Source organism: Chrysemys picta, chromosome 2 (assembly GCF_011386835.1).
Source record: "Chrysemys picta bellii isolate R12L10 chromosome 2, ASM1138683v2, whole genome shotgun sequence".
Lineage (NCBI taxonomy): Eukaryota > Metazoa > Chordata > Testudines > Emydidae > Chrysemys > Chrysemys picta.
Window position 1 is genome coordinate 42,944,441 of NC_088792.1, and position 19,464 is coordinate 42,963,904.

General features: G+C 42.6%; 1 protein-coding gene across 4 annotated transcripts in view; it reads left to right on the forward strand.

The window, feature by feature from the left end:
- The first annotated feature begins 8,275 nt into the window (after positions 1-8,275).
- Positions 8,276-19,464, forward strand: part of MINDY3 (MINDY lysine 48 deubiquitinase 3) — a 73,815-nt gene continuing 62,626 nt past the window's right edge. Inside the window, exons 1-4 of one of the 4 annotated variants that reach the window (XM_065583031.1) lie at positions 8,276-8,751; positions 14,195-14,274; positions 17,132-17,189; positions 17,620-17,793. In XM_065583031.1, the coding sequence (XP_065439103.1) occupies positions 8,655-8,751; positions 14,195-14,274; positions 17,132-17,189; positions 17,620-17,793 (409 nt within the window). In that variant the 5' untranslated portion in view covers positions 8,276-8,654. Of the gene's footprint in view, positions 8,752-14,194; positions 14,275-17,131; positions 17,190-17,603; positions 17,794-19,464 lie in introns of all 4 variants that reach the window. The other 3 variants (XM_065583033.1, XM_065583035.1, XM_065583034.1) reach the window with 3 other exon arrangements.

Sequence of the window (19,464 nt, forward strand, 5' to 3'; positions counted from 1 at the left end):
TCTTCAGAAGTATAGCTATCATTAAAGACTGCTTTTCTGAGTCACAACATTATCCCAAAATTAAAGCAATTGCTCCTCAATTTCTGTGGAATGGTAGCTTTCTGACGAAGGGTGTGTGACAGGGTTTAGGCCCTGTTGTTTTCCAGCCAGCAGAGAGTCCACTCCCTGCTTACCCCTCACAGAGATATATAGCATGAACAAGGCACGGCTGGGGACCAAAGGTCTGATCCAAAGTCCACTGAAGTCAATAGGAGTTTTTCCATGATTTCAGTGGGCTTTGGATCAGGCCTTAATGCCCTAAGGCAGAGGTCCCCAAACTTTTGAGGGTCACACCCTCCTTACCCGTCTGCACCCACCCCCACCCCCTCCAGAGCCAGGGATCAGGAATGGGCAGGGATAAGGGGGCCAAGGCTAGGGCTACAGCTGGGGGTGGGAAGCTACAGCTGGGAATGGGCCTGGGTCTTGGAATGGGACCAAGGCCAGGGGCTGAAGCAGGGGGTGGGAGCAGAGCCACAGCCGGGCTGTGGTGGGGGCCAGCAACTGGGGCCGTGACCAGGTACGGCTCTGCTCCCGGCCCTGGCCCCAGACTCGGGAACAGAGCTGCTGCCAGTGGCCGAGGCGGGGGCAGGCATGGGGCCGAGAACGTGGCTGGGGGTGGGACGGGAGCAGAGCTGGGAGCGGAGAGGGGCTGCATGGCGCTCCCTCTGCAGCCCCTATGAGGGCTAGCCCGGGCCTTGCCATGCCCCCCGGATGTTCATCCACACCTCCTTAGGGGGAAGCACCCCACATTTTGGGGACCTCTGCCCAAAGGGAATACAGAAACACTGTAAGAACCATAGAAATATAAGGCTGGAAGGGACCTTGAAAGGTCATCCAGTCCAGCTCCATGCGCTGAGGCAGGACCAATTAAACCTAGGCCATCCCTAGGTGTTTGTCCAATCTGTTCTTAAAATCATCCAATGATGAGGATTCCAAAACTTCCTTTGGAAGCCTATTCCAGAGTTTAATTACCCTTATAGTTAGAAAGTTTTCCTAATATCTAACCTAAATCTCCCTTGCTGCCAATTAAGCCCATTACTTCTTGTCCTACCTCCAGTGAACACGGGGGGAAAAATGATCATAATCCTCTTCATAACAGGCCTTAACATATTTGAAGACTGTTACCGGGTCCTCTCCCTCCCCTCCCCCCCCCACGTCTTCTTTTCTCAAAACTAAACATGCCCAGAGTTTTTAACTTTTCCTCATAGAGCAGGTTTTCTAAACTTTTATCATTTTTGTTGTTCTCCTCTGGACTCTTTTCAATTTGTCCACATCTTCCCTAAAGTGTGGTGCCCAGAATTAAGACACAGTACTCCATATGAAGACCTCACCGGTGTTGAGTAGAGCAGGGCAATTACCTCCTATGTGTTACGTACAACACTCCTGTTAATACGCTCCAGAATATTAGCTTTTTTTGCAACTGCATCACATTGTTAACTCATATTCAATTTGTGATCCACTTATAGCCCCCTGTTCCTTGTCAGCAGTACTGCCACATAGGTAGTTATTCCCTGATTTGTAGCTGTGCATTTGATTTTTCCTTCTTAAGTACTTTGCACTTGTCTTTATTAAATTTCACCTTGTTGATTCTAGACCAATTCTCTAATTTGTCAAGTTCATGTACAGCTACTTGGTAATCAGAAGTGGGAAAGGCCTTTAAGAAATTAGGTGAGACTGGATTATGCTCCAAATTGAAGATCTTTGTTTATTTTCTGTTTCCATTAGATCAGTTTCTTTCTTTTTATGTGCATCATCCTTGCATCCTCAGAACAACACCTTCATTAAAAAACTTTTTTTTGTTTTGTTTTTTGCTGCTGAACTGTAGATTCTCTCTACCAATTGATGGCAATATGTATGGTTTGTTTTATTCATCTGCATACATCTCTATAATAAGCTAATGAGCTAAAACTTAAAATGTAAATCCTGAAGAGATCGCCAACTGTCCAAGGAAGACAGACTATCCTTGTTGAGGATTCAATACTCAGAAGAATTGAAAGAACATTCTGCAAGGAACAGGTGGATAAAAGGATGGTGTGCTTCCTGGATCCAAGACAAGTACCATCACTCTAAGATTGGATAGGCTTCTGAAGTCAACGGGCAAGGATGCATTGGTGATGGTTCATATAAGTACTAATGACACTGTGTTGTGGGATATCTCACAGATAATAGATTACTTCAGGGAACTAGGAAGCGTGCTGAACAAGAAGAATGTCCAAGCAAACTTCTCAGACATCCTTCCTGTCCCAACAGCAAAGGAAGACAGACGGCAGAAGATTCTGGAAGTGAACTGATGGTTTGGTAAGTGGTGGAGGATTTTGGTTTTGTGGAACATTGGTCCACCCTCTATGTGGAGAGGAGGCTGTGGTAGTTGGATTGCCTCCACTTCAGCAGAATGGGAACCAATTTCCTCAGGGAGTCTGGCTAGAGTAGTCATGAGGGTGTTAAACTAATAACAAAATGAGAGGGTAAAAAGAGGAAAGATAGGAGCACTCATTTAGCACAATATCAAGATATTGAGAACAAAATTAATCATGGAACCAAAGGACATGTAAAGAAGAAATTCTTGAATTGCTAATAAACCAATGCTAGGAGCCTGGGTAAAAAAACAAGAGGAATTGGAATTGCTCATTTATGAGCATAAATTTGATCCAGTTGATATTTACTGAAACCCGGTGGAATGTTAAAATCAGTGGTTATAAACTATTTAGAAAGGATCGAGTGGGCAAAAAGGGAATGATAGTGGCACTCTATATCAAAAATGGCATTACTTATTTTTGAGTTACTGACAACTTTGAAGAAAATGATCTTGAATCATTACGGATGAAGGTCCTAACCTTGATAAACCACAAGATGGGGTATAAGCTGGTGACTACTACAGACCGTCAAATTGCACTAGCAAGCAGGGTGACTGGCTCCTTAAGCACCTATATATAGCATGTAGGAAAAAACCCTGCATGACTATGGGGCACTTCAGTTTGAGTGACACAAGCTGGAGGTCTCATGATGCCAGTACTAAAACATCTTCTGAATTTCCAGATATGATAGATGACAATTTCCTAACCCAAAACGTGTTGCGTCCAACATGCAGGAATTATATACACCTCTCCCCCTATATAACGCTGTCCTCGGGAGCCAAAAAATCTTACTGTGTTTATAGGTGAAACCGCATTACATCGAACTTGCTTTAATCTGCCAGAGCGCGCAGCCCCGCCCCCCCCCTCCCCGCCCCCCCCCCGGAGCACAGCTTGACAGATAGAGGACTTGATCACAGAACTAAACATTAATGGTAATTTAGGTGCAAGTGATTATGACAATTACATTTTTAATGTGCAAACAGAATAAAGTCCAAACCAGTAACTTAAAAGGCCATTTCCACAAAGCTGAACACAATTATGAGCCAATTCAGCCGGGCTGAATTTAATCAGAAAAATATGTATGATCATTGGGAATTATTTAAGAACATTTACTAGATGCCCAAAATGCCACAATCCCCCCAAAAAGAAAGAAAGCCATACTGGTTAAAAAACTAACCTGGTTTAGAGGAGAAGTGAAGGCAGCTATAAAAAAATAATGTATAACAAATGGAAGAAAGGGGAGTTGATAGTCATGAATATAAATCAAAAGTTATGAACTGTAGAAAATTGATAAGGGAAACAAGGGTCACAAAGAAATAAGGCCAAAAGAGGTAAAGATAATAAGAAGGTGTTTTAAAAGTTTATTAGGAACAAAAAAGAATCCTAACAATGGTATTGGTATTCTACTAGATGGAAACGGAAGAATGATCTATAATAATGCAGAAATGGCAGAAGTATTTAATAAATATTTCTGTTCTGTAGTCGGGAGAAAAAACAGATGATGTAGTGCTATTATATAATGATGACACCCTTTCCATTCCACTAGTATCTCTGGACGATGTTAAGCAGTAGCTACTAAAGTTAAGTATCAGAGGGGTAGCCATGTTAGTCTGGATCTGTAAAAAGCAACAGAGTCCTGTGGCACCTTATAGACTAACAGACGTATTGGAGCATAAGCTTTCGTGGGTGAATATCCACTTCGTCTACTAAAGTTAGGTATTTTTAAATCAGCAGGTCCAGAAAACTTGCATTTAAAAGAGATGGCTGGACCATAAATGTTGATTTTCAGTAAGTCTTGAAGCACTGGGGAAGTTCCAGATTACCAGAAGAAAGCTAATGTTTAAATTTACTTTAAAAGTGTAAACGGGAATGACCCAGATAATTATAGACCTACTAGCCTGTCATTGATACCAGACAAAATAATGGAGTGGTTGATATGGGATTTGATTAATAAAGAATTCAAGGAGAGTAATATAATTAATGTCAATTTGCATGGGTTTATGGAAAACAGATCCTGTGAAAGTAACCTCTCTTTTCTTGGTAAGATTCCAAGTTTAGTTGATAAAAGTAATAGTGTTGATGTAATTTACTTGGACTTCTGTAAGGCATTTGACTTGGTACCACATAACATTTAGATTAAAAAACTAGAACGGTACAAGATTAATATGGCACACATTAAATGGATTAAAAACTGGCTAACTGGTCTCAAAATGTAATTGTAAATGGGGTATCAGCACCATAAAGCAAGTTTGTTTGTTTCTAGTGGGGGCCTGCACACATCAGGTCATGGTCCTATGCTATTTAACATTTTTATCAATAATAGGGAACAAAACATAATACCATCCCGGATAAAGTTGCTAAATGACTCAAAGATTGGGTGAGTGGTAAATAACGAAGACCACATGTCTGTGATACAGAGCGATCTGAACCACTTATGCTGCATGCAAACAATATACATTTTAATAAGGCCAACCATAAATTTATACATTTAGCAACAAAGAACGTAGGCCATAGTTACAGGATGTAGGACTCTATCCTAGGAAGCAATGACTCTTGAAGAAGAGTTGGGAGTCATAGTGGATAATCAGATGAACACAAGCTCCTGTTACAATATTGTGGCCAAAAGGGTTAATATAATTTTTGAATGTATAAACAGGGAAATCTTGAATAGGATCACGGAGGCTATATTACGCCTGTGTTTGGCACTGGTGTAACCACTGCTGAAATACTATGACTGGTTCTGGTGTCCACAATTCAAGAAGGATGTTAATAAACTGGAGAGGGTTCCAAGAAGAGCCACGCGAATGATTAAAGGATTAGAAAGCATGTCTTATAGTGATAGACTCAAGGAGCTCAATTTATTTGTCTGTCTCATCTGTTTATCTGTCACTCAGGAGGCGGCTAGGTAGTGACTAGATCACAGTTTATAAATACACGTGGAACAAATATTTGATAATGCATTCTTCAGTTTAGCAGCGAAAGCTATAATACAATTCTATGGCTGGAAGAGAAAGCTAGACAAATTCAGACTTCAAATAAAACATAATTTTTACAACAATTTAATTAACCATTGGAGCAATTTACCAAGGGTCGTATTGGGTTCTCCACCACTGGCAATTTTAAAATTAAGATTGGATATTTTTCTAAAAGTTATGTTCTAGTAATTATTCTGCAGAAGTTCTAATGCCTGTGTTATACAGAAGGTCAGATTAGATGACCACAATGGTCCCTTCTGGCCTTTGAAGCTGAGTGATATCTTTACAGAACAGACTACAACCTTGTGACTAGATGTAAATTTAAAAAAAACATTCCTACCCACAGCTTTTATTTGATCCTGTAAAAGCAGCTTGGGCTCTACCAGCAAGTTACACAAATAACAAATGGTGGGCACATTCCTTCGAACAGTGATTGGTATACAATAATCTGTACCTTATCACTGGTTGCTTCTTACAACCAAGTATCATTATGTCAGTTTTGGGTGAATTGAGCCTCAACCAGTTTCTTGCAGTCTTGCTCCAATCTCATCCACACATTGGGAAAGAGAGTCGCCTTCACTCTTTGGATAACTATTCCAGAATAAATCCAGATATGGACACTCTTAATCTGGAATTAGTTTACTCCACTTTGAAAGTGCCTTAAGATAAACCAGAAAAAGGCACTCTTATTGTGGAATAATAGTGTTCACACAGGGAAGTATTCCAGAATAGATATTCTGCTTTAAATTCACACCCTATCTTATTCTGGAATAACTTCGAATGTACACAAACCCTAAAAGAAAGCAATGGGCAGCCTTTTATCTTTCTCCATCCATGGCTGCCAAACTCTTCCCATGCTCTTTCCCATAATCCCTCCAAAACAGGTCTCCAAGTCTAGGCCATGTCTGCTTTTCACTTTTATCAGACCACAGTTAACACTGAAGTCCAATTATCACAATTTGAACTGCTGTATGATAGCACTGCTGATTATTTTAGTAGAAATGTCCCACTTTTGGGAGGGTGAGCTATGGGACAAGCATGGGCAGAATACCATCTCTTCCCTCCTTTGGCCCCAGACAGCCAGAGTACATAGAATAGTAGGCCACAAGTCCCCACAGCAATACGACCTGCAGCAATAGCTCTGTGATGTGGTAGCTGCTCCTGCTTGTCTCTGGGGTGGTTAACTCAGCCCTTTTCAAGGCACCCTGTCACCCAATCATGGCTATTCTGGGCTGGCAGGAGACCTCTGCTCCAATGGCTGGGGAGTAAGTCCTTCCTCCTAAGGCCTGGGCAGGGAGCCTGGGTACAGGGAGGAACAAGGTCCCAGCCTGCCCATGGACTAGGACCCTATACAAACTCAGAAAAGACAGCACCTGCCTCAAACAGATAACAATCTAAGTATGAGACAACGGATGGACAGACAGACTGATAGGGTAGTACAAGGAAATAGGACAATATTGGTCAGCAAGGCTGTGGTCTCAGTATAGCAGGAGCCATATCGTTATCAAGTTTTTCAGAAGCATCACAGCAAAGTATAATTTTTAAGAAGGGGTTTAAAGGAGGATAATGAATTAGTTTTATGGACACTTATGGGGAACTCCTTCCAAGTGTGAGGGGCAATATGATAAGTGAGCAATGGAGATGGCAGGAATTGACCTTTTGACACTAAATGAAAGATGTCAGGGCTGTGAAGGGCCTTGAACATGAAGCTTGTTTGACATTATACAGAAGAGGGAGCCCATGGAAGGATGCAAAGAGTGGGGTGACGTGGCCAAAGTGACAAGCTAGGACAATGATCTTTGCAACGGCATTCAGAATGGATGGGGGGGGGGCGGTAGGGAGAAGTGCAAGATTGTTTTTGTCAACGCCAAAGAGAAAGATGTTGCAATAACCATGGCAAGAGGTGATGAGAGCCTGGCCAAGTTTTAGCAGTGTGGATGCATAGGAAAGTCTGTCAAGTATAGCCGTGTTAGTCTGTATCCACAAAAACAACGAGAAGTCCGGTGGCACCTTAAAGACTATCAGATTTATTTGGGCATAAGCTTTCCTGGGTAAAAAACCCACTTCTTCAGATGCATCTTAAGATACAGTCTTTCAGTCTTAAGAGATGTTATGCAGAGAGCATCTGCAAGATTTAGACATAGCCTGGATATGAGGACATAGAGAGAGGGTCAAGTCAAAGATGATGCCCAGGCTGTGGACTTGAGTGCCCAGCAGGATGGTGATGGCCTCGACAGTGATCAAAGGAGGAGGTAGCTTTTTTGTTGTTGTTTTTTTGGGTGGTGGTGGGGTAGGTTAAGAACGCTGTTCCAGCCACATTGATCTTGAGCTGGTAGCTAGACATCCACAAGGCACTGTCAAGGGGAGAGGCTGAGATTTGAGTTTGGGCAGGAGGCAGGTCTGGCACACTGGTAGATCTGTGAAGCACCTGCACAGGAATGGCAGTGGAATCTGCGGTGAAGATTATCCAAGGAAGGGGTAGAGGCAGGGTGATGCCCCGTTGTGCAAGTGGTCCCACAAGGGGTTATGCCTGGGCTGCCTCAGCCTGGCCAGGAGAGGGGCTCGGCCCCCATGGGGGCTGTGTCTCGGACCTAGATCCGCTGCATCACAACCCCTTCCTGGGCCCACAGCCCGAGCCGCCAGGGCCCACAGGCGCGGTCTCAGATGTATCTTCGGCTTCGCCGGCGCCTGTGACTAGACTCCGCACCAGCAGCCTCGCCCAGCCCGCGAGGAACGAGGCGCCGCCTGGGAGAACACAACACTTCCAACGGCTGCTCCCAGCCTCGCGCTTTCGAGCCTTGCTGCATCCAGGGCACGAGCTGGGTCCACCGCCCAGCGCGAGACAAAACCCGCGGAAGGACTGCAGAGAGAGGGCAATGGCAACAGCGAAGGTTACTGGGCATGCTCAGTGCGGGTGAGCATGCTCAATGCACCCAAAGTCAGGAATGGGGAGCGGGAGCTGTTTGTGTCGTTAAAGTGGCGTCACAGCAGCCTGAGAGGCGGGCACTGGGATTGGTGCTGAGCTGCGCTTCCCCTTCCGGTTCACCCGGGAGAGGAACCGGAAGTTTCTTGTGGAGGCGACTCCGCTGAGTGAAATCTAACAGAGCCGGCTGTGGCGGTTCCTCCTCCCTTCTCTGTGAGCGGCTGTTTGCTGAACCCTCCCCGCGGCCGCCCCTTCTGATCCGGCCCCTTCCCATGTTCAGGGAAAGCGGGTTGGTAGCAGCCCCGTCTCGTTCCAGCGCCAGGAGCTGCCGTCTCCGCCCGGCCCGAGAGCCGCCGCCGCGTCATGTCTGAGCTGAGCCAGGAGCTCGTCCACCTGGTGTGGGGCAAGAAAGCCGGGCCCGGCGGGCTCGCTGACACCATCTTCTGCCGCTGGGCGCAAGGTAGCCGCCCCTCTCCACGCACTCTGCCCTGATTCCTCCGCGCGCGTCGTTCTCCCCCCCACTTTCCCCTTCTCTCGCTCCTCCCCATCTCTCTGCCCCTTACTCTTCTCTCCCCCTTCCTTCTCGCCACCCTCGTGCCCTGCACTTTGCTCTTCCCCACTCCTTGCCTCTCTCCGCTGCCCCTTATTTCTCTGGGCCCTCCTCTTCTTCTCCACCCTCTCAGTCTTGCCCCGCATTCTCCTTCTTCATTTGCTCCTCCCTGCCCTCCACCCCATCCTCTGCCCTTTACTACCCCCCTTCTGCCAAGTCCACCCCCTCACTTGCCTTCTCCTCCTCCGATCAGGAACTCAGACTTGTCTCCTTCTGAATGAGTTCTTTTCCCTTTAGTCTTCTGTCTCTGATTTAATTCTTCCCAATTCAGCCTCCCAGTTAGTTTTACTCAAAGCTGAATCTTCCCTTTATCAACCCTCTACTTTATCTTTTGTTGTCTTGTCAGTACCAGTCCATGGGGTTTTGTTGCCCCTAAAAAGGGGGGGGGCATAAATTGGGAAATAGCATGCTTGGGGGTACAGTATATACAGTAATGATGTTTTGCACATGTGAAGTTGGTTTATTTTGCTACTAGATCGTTTGTGGCCTATGACTACATGATGAAGCAATTTCACAGCTAAAATATTTTTTGGGTTATCTGGCAATCTCTTTTTAAGATACTGAAAGGGAATTACAAGAGAAATGGAGGAAATTTACTTATCAAACTGAATCCATACAGCAGTATATACACGTTTTACATGGTCTAGGCTCTTGTTTCCACAATCAGTTTTCCAGTGTTTGCTGCTTATTCTTATGTGACTACAGAGAAGCACTGGGATCATAAGTAGTTTTGCCAAAACCAGGTACAGACTTGGGCCCAATCTTGCATAGGTTTTTGCACTTGCTCAATTTCAAGCTCTCATGCATACAGGACTGGATTAACTTTCCTGTGGGCCTGGGGCTATTAGATTTTGTGAGGCCCTGTATACAAGTCTCTTTCCTAATTTATAACAAAACGATCACAATTATGGCATCAAGGCTAATAACACTAGTAAACTTGCCTTTTAATTAACATAAAGCCGTTCTGTAGTTACATTTCAGTCTTAAAACGTAGAATATAGTTAAATTAATTCAGAGTAGCCTACTTCTTACCTTAGAACAGCTGTTATATTAGTTTCTTTAACAGAGACAGTTTGGGTGCAGGAGGGGATTCTGACCTGGGGCAGGAGGTTGGGGTGCAGGAGGGGGTATGAGGTGCAGGCTTCAGCCGTCAGCACAGCAGGGCTCAGGTAGGCTGCCTGCCTGCGTGCTATAGCCCCATGCCGCTTGTGGAAGTGGACAGCTGCTGGCACATCTCTGGGTGCCCCTGGGGGGAGGGGGACAGTGTGTTTCTGTGTGCTGCCTGTGCACGCAAGAACCGCCCCCGCAGCTCCCATTGACCAGTTCCTGACCAGTGGGAGCTGCAGGGATGGTGCTGGGGGTGGGGGCAGTGCGCGGAACCGCCTCCCCCATCCTTCCCACCAGGGGCTGCAGAGCCATGCCAGCAGCAAGCCACTTCCGGGACTGGCGTGGGGCCATGGCATGCAAGCAGCCTGTCTGAGCCCTGCAGCACCCCGTGGAGCCCCCTTTAGCCCGGGGCCCTGGGCAGCAGCCTCTAAAGTCCCTGCGTTAATCAGGTTGACTTAATCAGGTGCAAATATCTGTGCAGGATTGGTGCTTCTTCATAGGAAAACAAGTAATGGTAACCATGGAATCTGAGATCTATACTATATTATATCTATACTATATGCAGATTTTGTGCAAGTTATTGTTAATAATTTTGTATAGAGAATCTTATTTGGGAACTGAAATTGTAAAGTTGGACCCAGATATTTATTTGAAAATAATGAATAAGGAATGAGAAGAAGTTGAAATGTTTCATCTGGCTTGATGACTGATATGACAAAGAGAAATATGAATCTCTCAACTAGGCAATTTTAAAAGGAACATGCTCATAAATTGGGGGGTGCATGTGTAGGACTGAATTTTGAAAAGCATCAGACAGATAAATCAGCAGGGGCATTGAATACTTTGTTTTTACTAGTAAAAAGCGAGGTTTTGGTGGGGGTGGTGGTATTAGACTGAAGTGAGCAGAATCCAGATATAAAAGATTCAAAGGAGAGAACTTGGAAGAATGGTATTTTGCTGCTCTAAAGGAATTGAATTGTAGTTAAATAGATCTGAGTGTTTTTTTCAGATAACTGGAAACAAAGGTGAATGCAGAAGGGAAATGATTAATGAAGAATGGGATTGGATTGGGAGGATGGTCATAGAACTAGGTGAGGAAAGATGGGAGAGTGTTGGTGATTATAAAATATTGTGTTAGTTGTTTAGAGGTAAGTAATAATCGTGTACATGGATGAAAGGAAGACAGGCAAGCCAGGTTTTCTGATATAGAGGAAGAAAGATGAGCTCCCATAGGATAGTATTAGTCTTGCCTTTGAAGAGCATAGCTATACCTTGGATAGAGGGAGACGGAAGGAAGCTGGGTGTTAGGTTTTGACTTCTTAAAGTTGACAGTACATAAAGACTATGTTGGCTGAGGAAGACTACTTCTGGGTTTCAACAAGTTGTTAAGAAAGAAGTAGTGCATTAGATTTCTGTATTATTAAAATTATTATAGAAATTCTCCAAGAAGAGGTTACTTGTGGGGAGTAAAAGGAGGAAGGGAAGCCAAAGGGGTCAGTAGATAAGGTAGGTGGACTAGACTTCAAAAAACCCTTAAAGACTTGGTTTGGTCTAACTGAATTATCCTTTTGGAATTTAAAGAAGGGCCAAAAAGTAGATGAAATCCTAAAGGGCATCATACAATAAGCAGGTCTTAGCCAAAGTTCAAATGAACATTTGCTATAGGCATTATGTAAAAATAAAAAAATCCAGATACTTACACTTTTTGGAAAGGCTAAAATTATAGTACTCAGAGTATCCATACTAAGGAATATCAGATGTACAAATAATACTTCTGGGGGAATTCTGCACCACTGCATGCATGCATAATGTGCCGTGCATATTTTTAATTTTTTGAGCAGAAAACAGCTTCTGCTTGAAAGTTGCTGCAGTTCTGCCTTTTGCCCACCAGAGGATGCTGTGGCAATAGACCAGAGCTGCAGCTTCCGGGCAGCTGGGGAAGTCAAAGAGCCCTGCCTTCTTCACAGCGCCTATTGGGCTAGGTTAGGAGACAGAATATGGGGAGAAAGACAACATGGGGCTGCTGGGGGGGTCACAGATGGGCTGCTAGTGGCAAAGGACAGACTGGGGCAGGGGCTGAATGGGAGTGGAGGTGCAGGGAGGGGGGTGCAAGGCCCTATGGGGGAGGGGGTGGTTGAGTATGGGCACAGAGACATATGGGCACGGGAAAGGGGGTGCAGGGCCACATGAGGAACTACTCAGAGTTCTGTATTAATATGCCTAGTAAGGAATCTATTTGTGTCAAAACATTTCTTTAATCTTTTGTTGTTGTTTGTATTGTTGCATACATACTTGCTGACAGGTATTTTGAAATAAATTACCAAAAATAATTGAAATTGGTGTGATTATATTGTGTTATTTTGACAAATAAAATGTGCAAAATTTTAAAATATTGTGTGCAAAATTTGTGATTTTTGTTGTTGTTGTTGTTGCAGAATTCCCCCAGGAGTTAAATAACTTTCATATGTCACTACATGTACAGTATTGATTCAGTATCCATTCACCATATTGCTGTTAATACTCAAGATTGCCAGCAAAGCAATTCTAATAATAATATTAACAGAACTAAATGGCAGCAATGACTTTAGTTTAAATGATATAATTGTACTCTACCAACTTAAATAAACATTTGCCAAATATTCCTTTAGTATGGCATGTCTCCTTAGGGCAGACTAAACTAGTTTGGCAAATCTGACCTGACATTTTTAGGTCACACAGTTGAAAAATGATATAATATAGTAAACAAAAAGATTCAAGCTCTCTAGCAAACCCCTGAAGAATGTGAAACAAATGCAAGATTTCTTGTGTGTGGTGGGATGGTACCCTATACTTTTTTTTTTTTTCATTGCAATTACTGAATCATCAAAATAACTGAATACTACCCTGTACTTTTGAGAACACTGCAATGGTACTCTTTTTTTAAAGTTAAAGGAAAATTGTAGTCTATATTGGCTCATTCAGGTCAGAAGCTATCTCAGATTGTACATGTGAATGCCAGTAGGCTATGGGATGTTCCTAGCTCATAGCATTGGTGGCAATCTATATCATTAGGTCATTTAAACCAAGTGAATGAAATGACACCAATGAAACGTTTGGCAGCACTATGCAGTAATAGAGATTTTGGTTCAAATTAAGGGAATCTAAATAGGTATAACTTGTGTATGCTGGCGCTTGGTATGTAAATTATATCAATGTAGACTCAGATCATCTTGAACTAACAGCCAGTTAGTAACAGGTCAGTTACACACTATTATGCATCACCTCTGGGTTTGGCTGACAGACTAAGGAAGATGTAATTTTCATTTCTAGTGAAGGAATGGTCTAATTTACTTAGTGAAGGGTGCCATAAATTACATAATTTTAGACTGGCCTATAAATGTAGTTCATTGTGTAAAGACTATTAGCTGAATATTGTTTGGTGCTTGGAATACTTTAGTCCACCCTAACTTAAATTTTTGTGTGGCAAATTGGGCTTCGATGTTTCCGTTTTAAGATTTTGCCATGGATATGGAAGAGGAAAAGTTTCAGATGTCCTGTCCAGGATCATCTTGAACGTGTCTAGCTCATGGACAATTAACATTCCAAAAGGGCTTTCTGTAGTTGAAAGCAGATAATGCATGCCTTAAAAAAGATAAAAATCCTTAATTGTGGCCCAGTAGTGCCTCCTGTGATGTCAGTGGGAGATTTACCATGGACTTCAGTGGAAGCAGAAATGGATTATTTACAGAGTGAATATTCAGTAAAAAGAAGCTCAAAAATCAGCTTTTACAGTAAGATATGGTGTCTCAAGTTTCTAAACAGGATTTATATGGAGCTATATTCTTACTGAATCAGAATGAGTACGGTAGAGTGTTGGAAGTCACGTTCTGATGAACATCTTAATTTTGTTCACTACTTTACATGTTACTAATTCAAAACTCTAGGGACTAGCTTTTGGCCTTTTGGACTTTTTGGCCATGTGTCATTGCTGATATAAGTAATATTGTGGAATGTAATCTGCCCCCTTGTACTCCATACATTTTTGATTTTCATGTGTCATAAATTAGACTTGTTTGCTCTGTAAAAATAGTATTTTCTGGTCTACAAAACTAACTTGATCTTGGTGAATAAAGTGAGTGGCATTCCTGTCAAGGAGAATATATGTAATCTTAAATACACCATTAACCATGCTCTTTTTCATTTTCAGGATTTGTATATAGTGAATCTGAATCAACTGCATTAGAACAATTTGAAGGTGGCCCTTGTGCGGTGATTGCACCCGTTCAGGTAAAGTGCACTGGTTACAGAAATGGTTTAAACAGGCACAAAATTTCACCAGCTCTTACATAATTTATATGGTACCATAGCTGAATAAAAAAATCAAGCCAAAGATAGAGAGGGATCCCCAGCCAGTTGAATTTACAACATCTAATAAATACAACACATGAGACAACAGTCTAAGAACAAGAAGGGACAAAAATAGTCTATCAACATAGAGACTTCGCGAAAGTGGTATTTTCCTTCTGGGAAATAAGAGAGACAAATTCAAGCCTAGGTGGCTTAAAAGAAGGTATAGAGCAGAGGCTGAGCGGGATAAAAGAGCAATTAAAAATGTAGCAAGTGAAAAGAAAGCACAGATGAGATGTAAGCAAGACTGATACGAAATTACATAATCCTTTTTACCTCAAATTCACCAATGCTTTTCTTAAAAGTATTGCCTTCACCACAGCAGTCCCAGGCACCACTGCAATAGGTAATTCTGTTCAAAAAATTTAGAGCATTTGAGTTTCAAGTGGTTACTGAATAAACAAGTGGAAATAATAAACTTTCATAGTCCCAGATCACTGGGACTGAAATCTGTGAAGTCAATATAATGAAGACATTAAATTTATCATTGCCGTTCTTGGGACTCCTATACTGGAAACTTTATATGGATTGCAGTACCCTTGATTGCCTGTGATGATGATTTTCAAACTTTCATAGTGTGGGTTACGTTAGTATCTTGTAGCCAATCCCAAAGTGAATTAACATACCTGTGATAATTTAAGCAATTGCTTAAATGGCAAAGTAATAATAGGAAAGTATTTAGTTTGTTTTTTTTAGCTCTTTCTAATGTAGCTTCCATTGCAGTCTGTGGTCCATAGTTTGGGAGTCACTGTTCTATGACATAGGCATTATAATACAATTAAGTCCTCCTAATTTGGGAGAAAAGAACACAAGTCAGTCAGCTGCCTATAAATCTAAATAAATGGAAGGGGTATGCCAATGGTTCGAAATCTATGAGACTGTTCTCATTTCAGTGTATATAGATTCAATTCCCTTGTCCTTCAATTTGTCTTTTAAAAAATTATTTTAAAAATGCATGGGTGAGTTAAATGGGTTTTGATTGGGGGAGCAGGAAGGAAGGGCTCAAACGAGGAATAAGGAGAGAACCTGGAGTAGCTGCTGATAGCATGGATGGCTAAAGGAAGAAAGCTAGCTAAAGAGCCCTGAGAGGAGAATCTGTTGGGTAAGTGAGCCTGGTGCAAGGAAAGGGAGACTATGGGAGTGCTGTAACACTCTGAAATACTTTGTGGTATGAGTATTAATTAGAGCAGGAGCATATAAATGTGTGTTTACTTTTGCATTGTAAGTGGCAAAAAGAACATCATTTTGCATGTTTGGTTTTGAAGTTGGTAGTTTGAGACCTGATTTTTATTTTTATTATTTTTTTTAATCACAGGGATTTATAGAAAACCTAGCAGATCTCTAGAACTGCGATATATTTTCAGACTGATACGGGGAAACATTACCCAGGCACCCTTTTAAAAGAAAAATGTATCTTGCAAGCTGCTGAGCTTGTTAACTGCTGAAAATGTTTAGTTTGTTCTCTGCATGGAAGGAGGTTAGGGTAGTGTTCTATGTAACTTAGTATGTAGAATTATGACGTGGTGGTGGTGTACCTTCACTTAAGCAAGAGTCTCATGGGGTAGTAGTCCTTAGTTCGGTATACAATTTGGCATACAGGTATGAACTCTGGTAGGCAGTATGGGTATACTTCACACTTGAGGTTTATACTTAAAACTAGAGAAACCTATTCTGAAGCCACTGATGTAATAGGATTGAGTAGGGAAACCAGAGAACAAATGAGGCTCTGGCATGCTTTCATAGTTTGAGCTCAAATATCTGACATTTTAACTGTATATTATTGCTGTCTTTTTAATATAAATATAATGTGAAATGTAGAATTGAATTGATGTAGAGTAAAAATTGATTACCGTATATACTCGTTCATAAGCCGAATTTTTTAGTAAAAAAGGAAAGCACCAGAGAAGGGGGTCGGCGTATGAACGGGTATAGAGAGGGAGAGGTGGGACACAGTCCCTCTGCCCAACAGAGGGAGCAAGGAGAGGCAGCACTGCCAGCAGACCCAAAAGGAAAGAGGTGGGGCCAGAGTCTCTCCGCTTCTGGCCACGCTGCTCTCCCCCCAGCCTCCAAAGCAGCTGCAGCTCTGGGCCTGGCAAGGTGCAGACGTGCCACTTGGCCCCGCCCCCCAGAGCAGGCTGTGGCTGCTGCGTCCGTGCCACCCAGCCCACTAGAACATGCTGTGGCCACGCCGCCCGGTCTGGCCCACCAGAGCAGGCTGCGGCCATGCTGCCCAGCCTGCCAGAGCAGTTCCAGCCAGGCCAGAAACATCCTCCCCTGGACCTCCCCAGATAAGGTGAGAAGGGATGGGATGGGAAGATTGTGGGGGTCCCAGGCTAGGGGTGGGGTCAGGGGGAGGGTGGTCACAGGTTACTGCCCTGACTCCCAGCTTCTCTCCCCACCCTCCAAAACATTTCCCCACCAGTTGCTGTCCCAGTCCATCAGGGTAAGCAGCTGGCACGCCAGGACACTTTGTTTATTTAGGTTTACCTCCGTGCCTGCAGACGCTCGAGGTAAACAAACCATCTTGTCCCGCCAGTGGCTTATCCTGATGGCCCAGGAGCCAAAGTTTGCTGACCCCTGAATTATAGGGTTGGTTTATGAATGGGTCATAAAAAATTTCCATTTTTACTTATTCATCTTGGGGGGGGGGGTCGGCTTATAAACAAACTGACTTATGATCGATTATATACAGTACTTCATCTTGTAGTCTAATGCTTGTTTCTTTCACTACATAAAGGCATTCCTTTTGAAGAAGCTTTTCACCTGTGAGAAGTCTGCTTGGAGAGAATGTCAAGGTAATTAGGACCTGTTTTCATATTTTTTTTATTCTAGTAATTTGCATTACAAAGAGGTTTATAAATATTTGTACATTTGCCTAACTGTGCTGCCATGCTGTCTTCATAGTGGGGAAAAATGATACTTATACTTCACATGGCACTAACTTGCTAATTTTCATACTTCAATGCCAGTCTACAATATTTTTGATCACATTGGTGGACATCACTGATTCAATCATTCATCTTGGATTAGTTTAAATTCTTATAAACTAAACTGAAAGTGAGTAACAGAAATCTTATTGCGATGTATCTTTGGAGGGCTGGCTGTAAATTTTTGTACTCTGACAGTTGCCAACGTTAATAAGTGGGTGCATACATTCAATGCTATTAGCATACTTAAGATAGTGATAAACAGTAATTGAACTCATGCAGGATTCTGATCTTTCAGAGGAAGAACAGAAGAACCTTCTTTGTCATACGTTATGTGACATTTTAGAGATGGCTTGCTCTGATAATTCTGAATCGTACTCTTTGGCAACATGGATAAGAGGAAAAACAACTGAAGAGACTGCTAGTATTTCTGAGAGTCCTGTCGAGTCAAGTCATCAGGAGGAACAACCCTGTAAGATGTATTTCTCTCTAAATTAATTGTGTTGTCTCCTGAGCAATAGTTCATTCTTTTAGAGAACCCTCAATAGCTATGTCAGTGGACAAAGTTCTCCTGCCAACCTAGCATTATCTACACCAGCGCTTAGGTCAGTGTAACTTACATCGCTCAAAGGGGGTGGCTTTTTCACTCCCCTGAGCGACGTAAGTTATATTGCAATAAGTGCTAGTGTAGACAGATGGTGTGAGGAAGGGTACACCATCAAGGTGATAGTCATACATTATTTATTTCAAATTTTGTTGTACATGAGTGTACTTGTTTTCTGTAGGCAATATTGCAAGAGAAAGTTTTTAAGAATAGATAAATCGGGTGACAGTATTGGATAGAGTTTGGATCATAAGCTCTTTTTGGTAAGGATTGTCTTTATTAACCTCTGATAAGTGCCTAGGATGCTTTGGAATGCTCAGATAATAGTAGTTAAACATACTTGTTCCTAGAAGCTGCTTAATTAACAAAGTTCAACCTCACCATATAGTGGCTATTAGAAAGATTATAAGTCTCTCAGAGAGGATCACTTATGGAATTTCTGCCCGTTTTTGTTCAACAAACATGTTTTTCCACTTAAGACATAATGTGCATAAAGTTGTATTGGCAACTTATTTCTAGGGATTGGTAAATTCCTTCTTTGAAAGATTATTGTAACGAGGGAATAGCAGTATCTGTGTAAAATATTTTCTGTATGGTTTCCTGTTTGTCATGAACATCATCTTTGTGCTATGAAATTTGTCTTGTAAGAGATTGGAGCAGTTTCTGGTTGCCGCAAGGCTTTTCCAAACCGACTCTCCTTGTTAAAATACTGACCTGTCCTGAGCCCTATGTGAACATGGAAAGTGGGCTTGCTTACCACAAAAAACCCTCTCCCTTTCCCCTGCAGCAACCTTGATATTGGCAGCCCGGCCACTTAGGGCTTCTCTTCACTGCATTGACAACTTGGGCTCAACCAGACTCCTGTCCCCCCACACACAAATCTCTAGCTCAAGTTCAGTAGTACTTTAAGCTCCACCTAGCTAGCCCATAAAGGAGGGTGGTTTGGAGCAGAGTGCTGCTAAAGCTGGAGCTAGTAATGTAGAGGGGATGTAGCAACTCCACTTTCAACTAATCCGCTGATAATCCAATCACTCTAGTTCAAAGTGTTCAGTAGTGTGGTCACTCTCACTACAGCTAGGCTAGTTGGAATGTATGAGCTAACTGTTGTAGTGAACTAATCTGTCCCAATGTATTCCTATATATTTTTTGATGTTGCTGTACCAGTTTGGGAAGTGAGGTTTTAACTCACGAAAGCTTATGCCCAAATAAATCTGTTAGTCTTTAAGGTGCCACCAGACTCCTTGTTGTGGTTGACTTTGCCCTTTATAAATGGGATGTGATATCACATCCCAGCATTAGTCAAATTTTCCCTCTGTTCTGAAGAGCCTGTACTTTAAAGGAATAGCAGGGAACTTTAATGGTGAACCTCCCTTGTCTGTCTCTCTCTGCTCTGGGGCATTGAACAACTCATCTCTTATTTGTACTCTGGAGTTCAAGAAGTATTTTGATTTTTTACTTCCCTCCTGGTCTCAAGATTTTTTTTCTCCTGTCCTCATTTTCTCCCATTTTAGCTATAGGGGGGCTTCCAAGTCCTTAGCT